Source organism: Pleurodeles waltl, chromosome 12 (assembly GCF_031143425.1).
Source record: "Pleurodeles waltl isolate 20211129_DDA chromosome 12, aPleWal1.hap1.20221129, whole genome shotgun sequence".
Taxonomy (NCBI): Eukaryota; Metazoa; Chordata; class Amphibia; order Caudata; family Salamandridae; genus Pleurodeles; species Pleurodeles waltl.
In genome coordinates, this window is record NC_090451.1 from 645,229,015 (window position 1) to 645,245,408 (window position 16,394).

The following is a 16,394-nucleotide window of genomic DNA, read 5'->3' on the forward strand; positions in this document are numbered from 1 at the left end:
CAGGCCCATTCAATGCTCATTGTATACATATATTAAAGAACCGATAACAATAGATCATTCATACAACTGCACTGCTATACCAGACCTAAAAGAAGGACATTTTATAACATTATTTGAATAAAAGTGATACCAGCGCAAGAAAAATGGATTAAACGTGAAAACTAAAAAGAAATCAAACTAGTCGTTGTAGGGTGCCAATGAGTGTCTCTAGGGAAAGGGATGAGTGGCAATTCTAACTTTCGATGAACCTGTGTGTAGCTCAGTTTGCATGAGGTCTGTGTGACAGGGTTGCACCTTGCAATAGCCATCGGAAAAGAAAACTGTCTGTTTTGGCCCTTCATCAGGGCACAATACAAACCACTCTGAGTTGATTAAGAATTTCATTAAGTTCACATTTTTGTGCATGCAAATGCTTTCAGATACCTTTGCAGATGAAAGGTTCATTACTAACTGGCTAGTATGTGAGCCTGAGTTTGTATTAGTGTTAGTTCAAACGTCCTCTCAACAACTTTGGAAAAACTTTGCCCCCTTGCTCTGTACATTTCTGGGTAGCCCTATGTATCGACAATTACGGGGGTTTGCTTCAATGACTTCTGCTCTTAACAGCTCTGCTTTCTGGGCAATACCCAAGGTGCACCCCCTTTCAGAGTGATGGTGGGTACTGCTTCTTCGCCAAAGCGAGAACATTGACTTGCGTTTTCGTCTCTGTCCATGTCCTTTTGAAATCTGAGCCAATACTCAAAATTATAAATACTGTAACTTTATACTCCCAACGGTTGTAATAAGTAGCTAGCATTTTAAATAAGTAATACATTTAAGAAATGAGGTGCTTGCTAATATCTGTTCTACAGTTTTATCATATTAAACCATGTATTGCAGTGAAAAGGGATGGAAATAGGATCCGATAGAAGGTTCTGTCTCAGTTTGCCTAATGAAACCACTAGAATTAGTCCAGACTGAGCTGACTGGAAACTCTTGATTTCAAAGCCCACCAAAACCTGGACAACAGCCTATTACATGATTCTCTCTAGGATGGGAAGAGTATTTGAGCTTCAAGACATGTACACCTTTAGTTATCTTTTGCTTCCTGTGTTGGCCACCAGAGGATCATAAATACTGTGCAGCCAAAGATTGTCTGGACACCGTAGATGACTGCGCATGTAAGAAGACATATGACCAGAAGAGCAACATATACTGAGTCGTTATTCAGTCTAAACTTTGCTAAATCTAGGAATTTTAATTGAAGTCTTGTTGCTGTGGCATCTAGGTTGAAGGAGCGCTTAGCTGCTGGAGTACTCCAACCAGGAGAAGCCAACCAGTTACATGGCCAACATACACAAGGCGAGCTGACTGGAAGATCAACATGGGCGATGTATGTCTCGACATACTGAGGTCACCTGGAGCCATGAAATTCTCTTACCCTTGCTGGCAAAGAAAAGCAATTTGGAAAGCAGAGCATCATTTGGATCATGGAGCTGTGTCTTCATCTGTCATCGCAAGAGATTGTGGGCGTTCATGGTACCTGGTCCATCCTGACCCTATAGAGTGACTAAATTGTTCCCTACTCTGCCCTTTAAGTACCAGAAGGACGTCTCTCTTCACATCCAAGGTACAGTTCTATTGGTTCTAGGAGGATGCACTGATTTCAAAACCCCTGTTTGAATCAGATGTATAAAATTATTGGGGGGGGTTCTACCTCGGCCTAGAAGGTCTTATAATTTTCTGTGAGTATCTTATTTTTATCTGATCTATTTGCTCACGTGTTAAAAAGGCATTTATATTTGTGAAGATGAAGAAATGGCTGCCAGAAAAGTGACAGTGATAAGTATTGTGTCCTACGGAGTCTGGTTCCTAACCTATGCTGCCTCCTTGAGAAACAACATCAAGGAGATGGATGGAATGCTTGAATCAATCTCAACAATTGGGAATCACTCAGGCCTCATCCAATCCATTGTTTTGCCAGAAAACCACTCTAGGTAAAAGCCCACCTTACGCAAATCGGTATCGGCCCTGCTCCTCATGGGAACTGCCATTCAAAGGCCTCTTCTAAAGGGACCACAAACAGCCCCAGATTGGTTTTGCTGTATTTGGGGCTTTTCAGTAGGATGTAGTTTGAGTCCAATGGAACAGTGAGCATGGGACCCAGGTCTGGGCATACCTGTTGCACTCAAAGGCATAAATAACAGTGTGATGGATAGAATGCTTTAATTAATCTTAGACACTGGCAGTATTTCAGGACACATTCACATCCATTGTTTTTCGCCAACCATGCCACCCTAGATAAAGATCCACCTTATTCAAATTAGTACCAACCCTGCCTGCCAAGTGAGGCCACCTCCAGAAGCAATTGTGACAACCAAGTTAGGGAGTAAGAAGCAACACAGAGAGAATACCATCAGCTTCCTGTAATTATTTCTTTAAATTGTATATCTTCTATAAGAGACAGGGATGCCAATTGGTAACGCCTTAAGAATTGGCTCAATTCATCTTCTGATATCATGCACACTTTTTGCACATTAAGGAATCAAATCAGTACTACATTTCTCTAGATTCCTTTAATCGCAGGTGGTGTCGGCACGTGTCTAGACACACTGCATGTCCTGTAGGTGAATCTAGACAAAGACAAATAGGAACGACTTCTCTGCAGAGTTTACGGGCTGCGTGCGGAGGTAGGCATACATGGCCAGAAAGAAAGGGCTGTCTTTGTCGCTGAGGAGTTGGTTCATTACTACAGTTCTGAAGAACCTTCCGGACACGCGGTGACATTGTCACGGTTTTAGATGCCCTGTGCTTCCAAGAAGAGAGTTCTAACAATCATAAACGGGGACTACACCTCCCTGGAGCCATTAGACTGTGCAATGATGTAGACATGCACGACCAGGAAGAGACAACCTTTATACCCCCACATGAATGACAGCATTTTAACATGCAAGGCTCGGAGGAAGCCTTTGGTATGCTGGCGGACACAAATCCTTGACAAGGTAAGTCACGGGGACTTTTTTCGGCTACCCCTATTATGCTAAGAATACTCTCTCTTTATTTAACAAACACGCTGATTGAGTGTATTTCCTTTAGAGTGTGTGACTACAGTGCCCACCCACCTCGAAGACCCTATTGACCATTAGACACATATAATCAGAGTAGGTCCTGATATATGATCAATCTGCATGAATTTTCACACAAGAGTGAACACCACAGCTGTAATGTGTTGATCAGTATACGCGCCGTTAATACTGGGTTAGTGAGTCTACATTAATGAGTGATGACAGTACAAGTAGTTGCATGAATACTCATTTTTAAGTAAAATATTTTGAATAATAATTGGTTATTCATACAGAGCATGACAAAATGATAACCAGTGTCTCTTGTATCTATTGTTTCAGACTGAAAATAAGGAAATCCCCAGATTATGGTTAGTACTAGTATGCATGAGATTGAGCATGTGAGATTGTCACAGCTGATTAATGTACATAAATAGTGTCATACGACTTTTAACATCCAGGGCCTCTAGTGCATACTTTTTCCAGAAGAAAGCCAGATGACCCTTTTGGGTGATAAAATTGGCTGAAACATGTCGACCAAGGCTGTTGGGGTAGATGGCATACCCTAAAAACATATTTCCTTGTTTTTTTCAACCTTGCCAAAGGTATCCTGAATAAAGAGAATTATCATTTGGTGCTAGGAAAACCTGGAGGCAATTTTAATTTTAGATCCATTGGTAATAAGAGCTCCGCTAACCAACAGCGTCGAGCCCACTCATATACACTAGGTATATTGGGTGAGGACTCAGGACTCAATGATGAAGCATGCCAATGGTGGTACTCATCGGTGACGCTCCTTTTATAAAACCTAACAGATTTCTTAGTTTCCATCCTTCCGCTAGTATTCTCTGAAATGAAGTACTAGAGAAAATTAGATATGAGAATAGCCTCTCCTGTGGTAATGGACATCTCCAAAAGAAACCAAAAGCATCCCCAAAATCATTTCATCCTAAATGGGGCTCATCAGTAGAGTGTAGCTTGTGTCCTATAGCACAGCGAGCACGGGACCCATGTCTGGGAATACCCTGCGCATTTAGGGCATTAACTGCAAGAATAACAAGGGGACAGATGGAATGCTTGACTTAATCTGGGCCACTAGCAACTGCTTGGGCCGCATTCCAATCCATTGTGTTTGCCCACCATGCCAATCAATCTACACAAAAGCTTGCTTTATGTAGGTCGAAACTGGTACGGGGTTATTTGTGTTCACATCTACAGGAGACCTGGCCTAGCAGTTAGAGCTGGACAGTTCGGACCACGACTCACTTGCATAAGGCAGGTCTTTGTCCAGAAAGGCCCAGTGGGTGAAAAGGGATGCTGTCAGGGTGACTACAAGTGACTGAGATTAATTCAAGCATTCCTTCCATCACCACGTTGTTTTTGTAGTATATGCCCTAAGTACGACTGAAATGCCCAGTTTTGGCTCTGTGCTTACTTTGCCAGATGACTCAAGCTATACCTCAATGACGAGACCTAAGTAGGTTGAAACCAGTCTAGGACTGCATGTGTTCTCATCTGGAAGAGACCTGGTCTGACAGTTCGGGATGGACTGTTTCAACTGGAGAAGGACCAAGACTGATTTGCTCTAGGCAAGTCCTTGTCTAGAATGGTGTTAAGTGCAAAGGCAGTTCTTTGTCAGTAGGCAAAAATGATGGTCTGGAATGAGGACCAAGTGACTGCCAATGGTGAGATTAATAGATGCATTCCTCCTATCACCTTATTATTTTTTAGTCTCCTAGAGAAAGCCTTGCCTGTTTGCCTTCACTACCTTGAGAGAGTTAAGAATCCTATTGGACTAACCTGGTTATCGAATTGCAATACAATATTATTATGGACCTGGGACATCATTGGTAATCGCGTGTACTGACAAAGAATCTGCCAGTCACTTCTGGCTGCTGCAGGAACCCAAAAGTAGCCTGGTAGTTGTTTAGTTGTTTAGTTGCTTTTCCTACATCAAAATGAGATAACTGGTGAGAGACATGTAAACTGACCCATATGAAGGAGTAGCGTGTACTTTTGGAGCCACTGAACACTAAAGCAGTATCATTTTTTTACCAAATAATTTTTTTAAGCGGATTGATGACGGTCACATTGTTTTTTCGTGGTCTCAAAAACTCACATACATTGGTAATATCTGTGTATTATTCTAATTGAGAATATGAAACAGTATCAACTCTACAGAATCCATTCCAGCTAAAACAAAAACTTCTTAGGTGATTTTAGGAGCTTAAGTTGGTGTCTACAAGTGTATGTGTCTTCATGTGACTCTCTTGTCTTGCCATGCCCCTGTGGCTGTCTTCCTATGTCTCCATGTATGTCTCTGTATACACATTTCTCTTGTCTCTGCATGCCCATGTCCAGAGTCGGACTGGCCTATAAGGCAATAAGACAGTGGCCAACAGGCTGGTCCAACAGGTCAATGTTTTAGCGTTTTTGTTTGGCTGTTTGTAGGCCTGTTTCATGGGCCAATTTGCCGGTTTTTACTATTTATTTCCCTGATATTACCACACAGGTTGCTTGTAGCAAGCTCAAATTCGTGCAATCTGCCTTACGCACAAACCACTTCCCCAAAGAACGTGCCTTTACAAGTTCACGACTGCCCCAATTTGCAAACTCGTCACTTTTTTAGCTATTTAATTCACTAAATGGAGCACTTTTATTCTGGTGCCTTGGCCTATTTTCTGTCCCAGACTGACCTTTCCCACGGCAATCTCAATTTTTCTTGTCTCCAACAGTGTTTCAATTTGTCTCCAGTCTGTCTCAGTCTACACGCGTCTCTCCTGACGAGCTCTCCTTGTCTCCATGTGCTGTCTCCGTATCCCTGTTTCTCTCCTCGCCGTGTCCCCGTGTCGGTCTGTCTTGTCCTGTCTTGCTGTGTCTCGTGCTGAATTCGAGTGTCTCTCTGTTTCTCATGTTCCCTTCTATGTCACTTGTGTCTCTTCCTGTCCTGTCTTGGTGTGTTGTCTCTCCATCTCTTAAGATGTCTCTCCCATCGCGCCCTGTCCCCGTCTCTGTGCCTCAGTTTGTCTTCTCAACAGAAACACTAACGAGTGCACAATACAAAGGACGCAGAGACGAGATGATGCTTCTGACGATCCCGCAGTCCCCGCCATTAACAAGAAGTTCTAGTTAAAAAGTGAAAACTGCGCCGATATAGGTGACCTGCTCGGGAGGCGCACAGCGAGGCCTGGGGCCTGTAAAGGCCTCGCCGCTCCCGCCCTCCGATGGGCCGCAGCGCAGACACCAGAGTTCACAAGGGTAACCGTGCGGACAGCGTGTGATTTTCCTGCAGATCGCTGTCCTAAGCAGCATTTCTTGCAGGGCAGTCGCAGAGTGAAAGTTTCCCACAGACCCAGAGGCCCCCACGAAGCGGCATTGTTGTCCGGTGGAGCGCACACCATTACCCACAGGGCACGATTAGTGGGGGGTCGTCAGAACGTAAAGTTCAGGAGATGGGGCAACTGCTTCCCCGGAACCCCTTTTTCCTCACAGGGACCTTAATTATGCACTGCCCTGAAGCTCAGCAGGTGCAAACACCAGCAATGAGTGACTTATGGGCCTGCGGTATTTATCCAAGCGCTATGTCTCATCCGCCACGCTGCATCTGGGCCTCTAGGGGTTAATGCTGCGTGCCCCCGCCGCTTGAATGCTAATTGTGAAGCGGTCTGAGCTTTGGAGTAAAAAAAAAAAAAATCTGAATAGGGGTGGGTGGGAAGAGCTGAAAAGAAAACTTCAGAGCTTTCTCGCTGGATGCCAGGGTGACCAGTGCCACCCTGGCAGCGGATGCACCGGTGGGCACAGAGAGGCACCGACAGGGCCACAGAAAGATGTCTCCTCCGAGCCTGGCACCTGCTCGCTGGGTGCTGGCAGTCCTGGTGCTCTGCCAGGGCATCTCGTTGGTGCCCGCTGGCGGTGGAGGTGAGTGCTCCATTCATCCATGCGTGTTGTCCGCTATGTGTGATGCTTGATTACTATTGCACAGGGTAGTGAGGGATCCTGATTTCGTGGCCACAGCCGCATTATATTAAGCTACTTGTTTTTCACTTAACCTGAGTTATCGTGAACCTCATTTTTCTGCCACGAAGTGATACTTTTGGCAGTTCGATTTCCAAAGAAGTAAAACCCCGTACGCTGTAATGTAAAACTGACTACTTCACCATTTAAAGGAAAATTAATTTAAAAAAAGAGTTAGCAAAAAAGGCTACAGATGAGTCGAGGCATTACAATAACTGGTGCCAGGCACAACGCACCGTCCTACAAGCATCTCCCTGAGGACAAACCCAATGACGCTTTAACATGAAAAGAAATTCAGTTCATGTTATCAGGCCCCCTTTCTTCTAAATTTTTCTTTCCGAGTCCTCTCGATGGTCATAATACTGCTTTGATGACATCCTTATAATCAGATACACGGGGGTATTTATCACATGCACGCAGGTTCGGCAGAGCACCAGGGGGCATTCACAGTCAGGGCTCTGTACTGAGGCCACATGTCCTCTCTATACTGCTGTACCTTGGGGTCGGCGGAACATCATTATATCTGAGGTGTGAAAACACTCTTTCTGCGCAGTTTAACTATGTAACACTGAGGGTGGGGGGGGGGGGACACTGAAAATCAGTATATATTTAGTTGATATGAGGCATCCAAGGTCAGATAGAAAATCAAGCTTCACGAGGCTTTTAATGTCCACCATCATCTCATGGAAAACCTCTTTTTGTATTCCTAATTAATATACGTAAATAAGAGCACAGAAGCACGTGGAAGGAAAGTGGCCTGCTCAGGATCACACAATTTGGGCAAGTGGGAAAGAAGAGATTAAAACAATCATATCACCGTTCGATAATTAAATACTCGGACTCATTCATATCTGATCATAGGTGATTTTAATTTTCAAAGCAAGAATTCAAAATCGAGAGACAAAGACTGCCAGTACAGATGTGATGTCAAATCAATTACAGATGGGATCTTTGACCTGCTGAATAGTCCAATGAAGTTGCACTTTCAGAACAACCAAGAAATACAGAAATAATGTGCCTTGCACTCTATTGTGTGTACATTTACTCCGGACATTACTGTGGTATACAGAAAGACTGGATGGATTTGGCTATTCCTTGGGCACCCGATCCTAAAATTAACCCTGTGCATAAAATAAGAGCCTCTGAAAGCTGTTTCCATTTTCATTTTTCGTTTCAGTATTGTAACTGCAATCAAGAAATCTTTGTGGGTGAAATTTCGAATTTTGTCAATTTTATGTAGAGAAGGTGCCTTGCCGGATCTCATTCCGATGTAATCTGTTGACAGGCATTGCAATATCTGTAATGAACGCAGTTACCGTTGTACTTCAATCAATAACGTTTTCCTGCAACAATGTTTTTTATTGGCAGCCCTCTTGTCTCTGTATTGTGGTGTTAATGAAACATGTTTAATCGATATCTGTCAATGATGATCAACTGACGTTAACAAATTGAACATATATAGCATGAAACAAAGTTGTTCATAGTATACAGAGTACTAATATATCCTTTACGTTTCCAAATATCAAGTTGCCTGTGACATCAGATGTAGCTGTGATACAGTAACCATTTGCAAGCTAGCTCTGATGTCTAAATATTCTATAACAACTGACTTTTGTTGGGATTAGCTGTCACATGTCGTTGAGACAGGAACTTCCCACACATGGTATAGAGAGAGGCACGATCCCTTACCCTCGGTGCCCTAAGGCATTTACAGGCTGTAACCTGATTTTTTAATTTGGACCAAGCATCATGCTAATCTGACCAAGTGCACTGAGTCCCTGACTATGTGAAGTGCTGGACTTTTCCTTTGATCAGTAGGGGTGCACCAGGCATGCCATCATAATGGATAGAGGACTACTGTCCTCTCCTGGGAATAGCAGTTACAGCCGTGATGGCAGCATACCTTTGTTTTTAGAAACTGACATTGTCACTTTGTCACCTGTGCCACTGAGAGTGTGGCCTATAGAGCCCACTAAGGCAAGTTCCACTGTCATGTGTCTGCCCAGAACCCTTCACTGGTATTCTGAATGTATGTCGAGTATGTGTAGTACATGTGTAGCAATAGGGCTCTGTGTGTGAGAGAGCCTGAACAATGAGACCAGCGGGATCCATTTTGGAGGCTCCTGCATGGCACAGTGGCACACCATAGTACAATACAATACATAGGATGAGGACAACTTCCCCAGCCAATGTAAGAATATTGTCTGCATTCCTTTTGCTGGAGAATGGGGATCAGACATTACAGTGAAAAGGATGGAAACAGGACTACCTTTAGAAACCTCATGAGAAAGGTTGTTGGCAAGGAGGTGCTTTTAAGTTCTTCCTCAGCACTGCCATTTGGTTGGTAGGGGTGAGGGGTGGGACTGTAGATTCTGTTACAATAGGCGAGGAAGGTTATTTGCCAGGCATGCCCTTTGTCTATCCCTGATTACTGCTTCAGAGAGGCTGATGACAGGCAGGCCGGACACCTCACACTTCATTGTGTCTGTGTGTGAGTGCTGCAGTCTGGCGACAGCCTCAGGGCGGCCTGCTGTGAAAAGCATGACTCTGCATAAAGGAAGTGTGCGGATAGCCGCCCGAGAAGGTCAGCAGAAAGAAGACCCACCTCAAACAGGTCTTGAAGCTTGAGACAGTGGATCTACACCCTCTATCTGGATAATGTGTGCAAACGTGGGAACCAAACACCCTCACTTTGTTCCACTTCTCACAAGATCAAGGGAGTGCTCTGCAGAGTAATCGAAGAACTGCTTGTGACCAGGGCTGGTGAAGTGACAACCTGGCTCTCAGATGTGAGGGGGACACAGCCTCCTGTTCCAACTTGGTCATGGCGGAATCTAGTGTTGACATCAACCCAAACTGGACTTCAGCTGCCTTTTCCAGCCCAGTTATGGCTGCACCTGCTGTGTTGAGGACATCAGCATGATCAAGGCTACAACTTCCAGGTCTGGCCAGGCCAAGGTGTACGTGCCATGCTGATGACATCAACCCGATAAGGGATACAACTGCCTGAATAAGCCCAGTCAGTGCTGCGTCTGCGGTGACGATAATATCAGCATTACGGACAAAGTCATCATGAATGGGGCTGAATCTGCTGTGATTGCCGGCACACCCCGATTGAGGGCCCAGACTTGCTTCATGGTTGAATGAAGCCACAGCAGTGGGGCCACATCTACACTCAACATGACAATCAGCTACACTACAGAGTAAGATCCGGGAACCTGCACGCACAAAGAGAGGGCTCTACTTGACCTGCACAGAGACCTTGGGACTGTCCTCACAGGCCACAATCCTGGCCATGGGAAGGAATACAAGTCTACGAGACTAATGTTTTACCCACTATACTACCATGGGTAAGAGACTTGAATGAAAGTGAACTGGGTGCACAATTGACTAATGCATGGCATTTGAGACTGCACCTGTGCCTTACTCATGTTTTTGCCACAAGTACTGGATGGGACAGCCACCCTGGGGACACACAGTAAGGGTTTAGCATAAGGCAGCCCAAAGCGTGTAGCACCACATCGGAATAGTGCCATCCGTGTTACCTGCTTGTGTACTAAGTTGAACAGCATAGTATTTAGTATTGTTGTGTGATTAAAGAGTACCTCATTTTCCTACATGACAAGCATTGGACTAGACATTAAATGATAGTGTATGTTGGTTGATTGTTGAGTTCTGAACTGATGCGCCCCACGCTGCCTCCCTGAGAAGCCTCCAAAAGCTCACACTTGCTACCCTGAAAGTCAAGTGTGGAAGACCCTGTTTGCAAAGCCAAAGTAAGTCTGGACCAGAGCACCGGTGGCTAACAAACTTAGCCACATGGATAATTCCCAGTAGCTTCTATCTACCCCGTTGACTTCCAAATGGGGTCTGACATGTCTTCTGAGAGGGTTAGTGCACTGTATTAAAAGCATCTCTGTGTGAACACAGCAATGGCACTTATTCATTCATTGAAGCAGAGGAATACCCTTCCAAATTCCTTTCAAGTAAAATTGTTCTGAAAGATTACAGTGATTAGCTGATCATTGACCATAGTCTCTGACATTCTAGTCCCTTGTAGGGGCTCCAGTCAGGAGATCAGGAATCTGCTTTTAGCAGCCCATTTTGAAAGTGACTTACATTAAGCAATTTTAAATATTTACTTACCACGTTTGCAGGTTTAGTTTTGGTGTGTTTTGTTTTCACTGTATGGATTTACAAAGAGCACACATAGGGGGTCATTCCAACCCTGGCGGTCATCGACCGCCAGGGTGGATGACCACGGAAGCACCGGCAACAGGCTGGCGGTGCTTCCCTGCCCATTCTGACCGCGGCGGTAAAGCCGCGGTCAGAAAAGGGGATCCGGCGGTTTCCCGCCGGATTTCCCCTGTCTGGGCTGAATCTCCATGGCGCCATGGAGATTCCGACCCCCTTCCCGCCACCCTGTTTCTGGCGGTTTTTACCGCCAGGAACAGGATGGTGGGAACAGGTGTCGTGGGGCCCCTGGGGGCCACTGGCATGGGCAGTGCAGGGGCCCCCTAACAGGGCCCCAGCATGATTTTCACTGTCTGCTTAGCAGACAGTGAAAATCGCGACGGGTGCAACTGCACCCGTCGCACCCCTGCAACACCGCTGGCTCCATTCGGAGCCGGCCTCTGTGTTGCAGGGCCTTCCCCGCTGGACCGGCGGGTGCTCCTTTGGCGGGCGCCCGCTGGCCCAGCGGGAAAGCCAGAATGTCCGCTGCGGTCTATTGACCGCGGTGCGGCCAGATGGTGGTGACCGCATGGCGGGCGGCTACCGCCGCCCGCCGCGGCCAGACTGACCGCCATAATCTGGACCCATGACCCAGCTTGATTTTAGGGGAACATAGGGGTTTGTGGTGTAGAGCGAGGGGTATAGCTAAGACTAAAACACAGTTTAATATGTGGGTAGTGACAAGGACAATAGTTTTGGTTTTTATAGAGTGAAAGGGTTTTGCTATTTCACTAAATGATGCATTACATAAGCACATGCAGGACTAGGTTGCCGCGGTACTCCTCGTAGCCTGTCAAATGTGTGCAAGTCTCCTGATAACACAGTCCTGGTCCGCATTGCCCTGGCTGGATGAATATTTACGTATGGGTATAGTGTGGAGAGACTAGAGTATCGCGATGAGGCGGAGAGGGGAGTAAATGAAATGTTCTAGAGACAGAAGTAAGGAGCTGAAGAAAGTGAAAAAGAGGATGAGCAGAAGAGAAGTTGCAAATAGAAATGTTATAAAAGGAGAAAGTGGGAACATATTTTCACTTAAAAATGTAATCACACTCTGCGCACTAACTGTCACCTTAGCACAGATGCTAACGCCAGATTTGTTGTAGCGTCTGAACTTCAACATGAGCTTTTAGGACAAGTTTGATGCACAGCTCAGGGCAGTTAAAGGAGCCTGTTATGACCGTGGTGGAGCCCCCACGTCCGACCGCCGACACCGCCAGGTTGTCGACAGCCAGGCGGTCTCGGCGGTTGTACTCTACCAGGGTGGCACTGGGGATTACGACTCCCCAATCCGCAGTTGGACCGCCATGAAAAGGCTGATGAAATGGGGCAGTCGGGCCCCCTGCACTGCCCATGCACTTGACATGGGCAGTGCAGACGCCCACACAGACAGCCCCGTTGCGCTTTCCACTGCCTGAATTACGGGAAGTGGAAAGCATAGCTGGTGCTTCTGCACCCGCCGCACCGCCAAATTGCCGCTGGCTCGTAATCGAGCCGGCATCAATGTTAAGGCCCTGTTTCCCGCTGGGGTGGCGGGCAGAAACGCTGTTTCCGCCTGCCGGCCAAGCGGGAAACTTGTAATAGGGCAGGCGGGGGTCTGGCCGCACTGGCAGTTAGATGGCAGTACGAGTTCGGCGGGCGGCCTCCGCCGCCCACCAAACTCGTAATGAGGGCCAATTTCTTTAAGATTGTCAGTTACAGTCTACTGATTCATTCGATCTATGTTGCTGATATCTGATGACTGTTACTTGATACATAGTAAAGTGTATGAAAAATGTATGATATATAATATATTTTTCTGATTGCAAAATCAATTAAAAAATATATAAAAAAGATTATCAGTCACAAAATGACTATATTATGGTATTTGCGGTTTGTATACAAGGTCCTGCTTCAAAGCACTCACATATAGAAAGAATGAATGCAGAAGTTCTTCTTGGTGGAACGTCAAAAGACCACATCAGTGAGTCGATCCCCATCATTCCTGGGCGTTTATATGGCCTTTGGGTCTTAGGGTGATATTAGAAGCTTGGTGTTCAGGGCCGGGCAAAACTGTAGGCAATCTTATTCATGTTTCGGACAAGGAAAGAAGAGTTTATGTGGAAGGGGCTTGTATACGAAGTGATGCACAGCAAAGCTGATATACTTAGCCCTGTAGCTTGCAGATCCTGGGAGGCCGACGTTATGGTCTGGTTGGCAGTGAGTTTAGGAAGTTAAAATGACAGCTTTGTGGCATTTTTGTACCATGAAATGTCCAACCCCTGATATCCCTGGGACCTTTAAAAAATGTACAAATTTGAATTCCATGAAGGACAAATACAACTTTTAGGTTGTTTAAAAATATACTTCAGACACCCTTGTAGCCGAACCTCTTTGAGGGTGGCTCCTTTCAAGGTACCGAGATAACCACTGGGTCGCGAGGATGGCAGAGTTAATATACTCTGCCACCCCGGTAGAAGCTACTGCATGAGTCAAGCAGTAAATCGGGCACTGTGTCTGAAATTCTAGGTTTGAATGTAATATGTTTTAGTATGTTTATGTTTGTAGACATATTTGAAGCAGCCTAAAGCTGCTCAAAGTATCATGTTCCAAAAACAAGTAAATAAGATGAACCTACAGCAAGACCACAAGTTAAAGATCCTCCTGCAATACTCCACATATAACACGGGAAAACACCTATAAAAAAATAAGCACTGTGAGGCTGTTTTTTTAACTGAGGTAGTTAGCGCACAAAATGGTGCAGAATTTTTAAATTGTCCGCTTTATTTGAGAAGTAGTGACTTCAAGGCCTTCTTAGCAGGATGGATGCAAACTCTGCTTCAAGCCAAAGATGCTGCAGGCCTCATGGCTCTACATCCTTTGATCAATGGAAACACGTGTATGTTTATAATACTGTGCTAGAAACTAAATTGTCTCAAATGGTAACCAGATCTCAAAGTTCAGAACAGGTTTTTTTTGTCCAGATTGTACACTAATCTACCCAGAAGGGAGCAGGTCGGAGGTATTTACAAGTAAAATAAGTTACTGAGTTACCACAAGGCTAGCACTAATTTACTATGAGGTTACATGGTGGCTTTTGACCTTTGATTCGAGGAAGATTGCTTGAAAAACTCTGTCTCCTGTAAACAGGAAAAAACATCAATTCCTCAAACTAATAACATGATAATTGCATGTATTTGTTTTTTCTCAGGCTCCCCGTGGACGTACGCAGGTAAGCCAAGTGCAAATCTGGAAATGACCCTTGGAAAGTTCTCCTACGTGAGTATTACAGGATTTCTTCTTGCTATTAAAAGCCATTTTGTATTCGTAAACAATAACCCAGAAGGCCTTTGAGCCATGCAAAATGCAATACAGGGCTCCATTTATTTTTCTGAATTGTTCCAAGCATATATTTAGCACAGAGGCAGTACAAAGCTTGACAGACTGGACAAGACAAGCACAGACCTAACAATACAGAACTACAAAACCCGACCCATTTGTACACATGACTATACAAATGCTAGTATATAAAACAATATGATGATACTGAAATAGCATTGACGTTTCCAGAAAATAACTGTTGGCTTTTTCCTTGGACTTATAGCTCAGTTGTCTTCAGAATTTAACTCTAATTTCAGTATTAATATTGTATCCAAGGACACGTGTTAATCAGTAAATTTTCAGGCTGACTGACTCTCAATGTGCCCACCTCATTCAGAGTGGGGTGCACAGTAGGTTTTCCGTCAGCAGAGGCCCCATTGTTACCATCGACGAAAAGCTTAGTCTGAAAGCTCGACATAGTAGGTGGAATCATAGTGTGGAAAAAGAAAGAGCCGGGAAGGAGTCTGAAAAACGTTTCTTTAATGAAACCATTATAGTTTGCAAGTAGGTAAGTGCCACCAAGGCCGTTCCTTCTGCCCAGTTCCTGTCTGCAGGATGTGTGTGATTTAATGGAAAACAAAAATTGAGAAACCACTTTGGAGGAAACCAAATTATGGAAAACCAATTTTAAAGAAAGACAATTTAAAGAAAACACAAAAAATCGAAAATTAAAGGAAAGACCAGCACAAATTAAGCATTACCTCAGACTTGTGACCCACAGAGGTCTTATGAAGATTAACTGCTCCCCTGTTGCGTATAAAAATCGTAATACAATGAGAATGTGACAGAGAAAGAGATGCTTGCAGATCTATGGAGTTTACAGATGATGTGCAGTGGGAAGGAAAGCAGACAGGATAATAAGAGAGAACAGTAGCGGGCGGCATTGAAAGTAACACATTCCACACTTGGCTCTGCAAGGGGAATGTGTACAGAAGAGTCAGTCACATGCCAAGCTCTCCTGGTTCCGAATGACTTCCAGGGCTCGATGACATCACCGCCTGCGCCAGCCATAGAAGTCTTTCTGAGCAGGGGCGCCTTCTTGTGCTGCAAATGAGGTCCAAGACTGGGATCGCAGGGGGGGTGTGTGCCTTTATCCCTGCTCTCGGAGTTTGGAAATGTTTCCCGAAAACTAATTACAGCAGCAAAGGTTCCATTGAGATGCAAATAGGACACTGCCGAGTTTTGTCCTCCTGCCAAGGCTGGGCCCCACTGAGAGGCTTAGCTCACTCTGGAACGAAGCGACCGGAGCAGTACAGGGCAGCTCTGGGCTTCCCATGACCTTCCGAGCAGACCCAACCAAATCCAGGCTTAAAATGCCACAGCAGGTGCAGGGCTGACCTTTTCTCAGAAGAGAGGATGCTGACGGCGTGCACCCAAAACAGGTACCTAGGTGGCATTTCATCACCGTAGCGCAGGGCACAAGTCGGGGGTACACCCAGGTACACGGCACCCACCCACTATTTTCACAGGGCGGACACCGCCACCCTGCAAGAAGTGGGCCCCACTGAAATATGCTGCAATTGTCCCTGTGTCATTTTCAGACACCTGGACACATTCAGCAGTGCCTGCAACTTATCTGCTCTTGTTTCGAGCAGCAAGGTGCAGGCACCAACAGGCTTTCATGTTTCAGACTCCTGCTGGGCCCATAACAAGGGCCGAATTTAAGGGGCCAGTAGGCCTCCTTTTGTTCCACTGTCCTGGCTGGGATCTACATGAGCCTCACAACTAGCGGCAAATGCAGGGGAGAGG

General features: G+C 45.4%; 1 protein-coding gene across 1 annotated transcript in view; it reads left to right on the forward strand.

Moving 5' to 3' along the window:
- Nucleotides 1-6,548: 6,548 nt before the first annotated feature.
- The window catches only part of CA14 (carbonic anhydrase 14), a 76,544-nt gene continuing 66,698 nt past the window's right edge, over nt 6,549-16,394 (forward strand). Inside the window, exons 1-2 of the mRNA XM_069218219.1 lie at nt 6,549-6,959; nt 14,476-14,496. Of these exons, the coding sequence (XP_069074320.1) occupies nt 6,869-6,959; nt 14,476-14,496 (112 nt within the window). The 5' untranslated portion in view covers nt 6,549-6,868. The remainder of the gene's footprint in view (nt 6,960-14,475; nt 14,497-16,394) is intronic.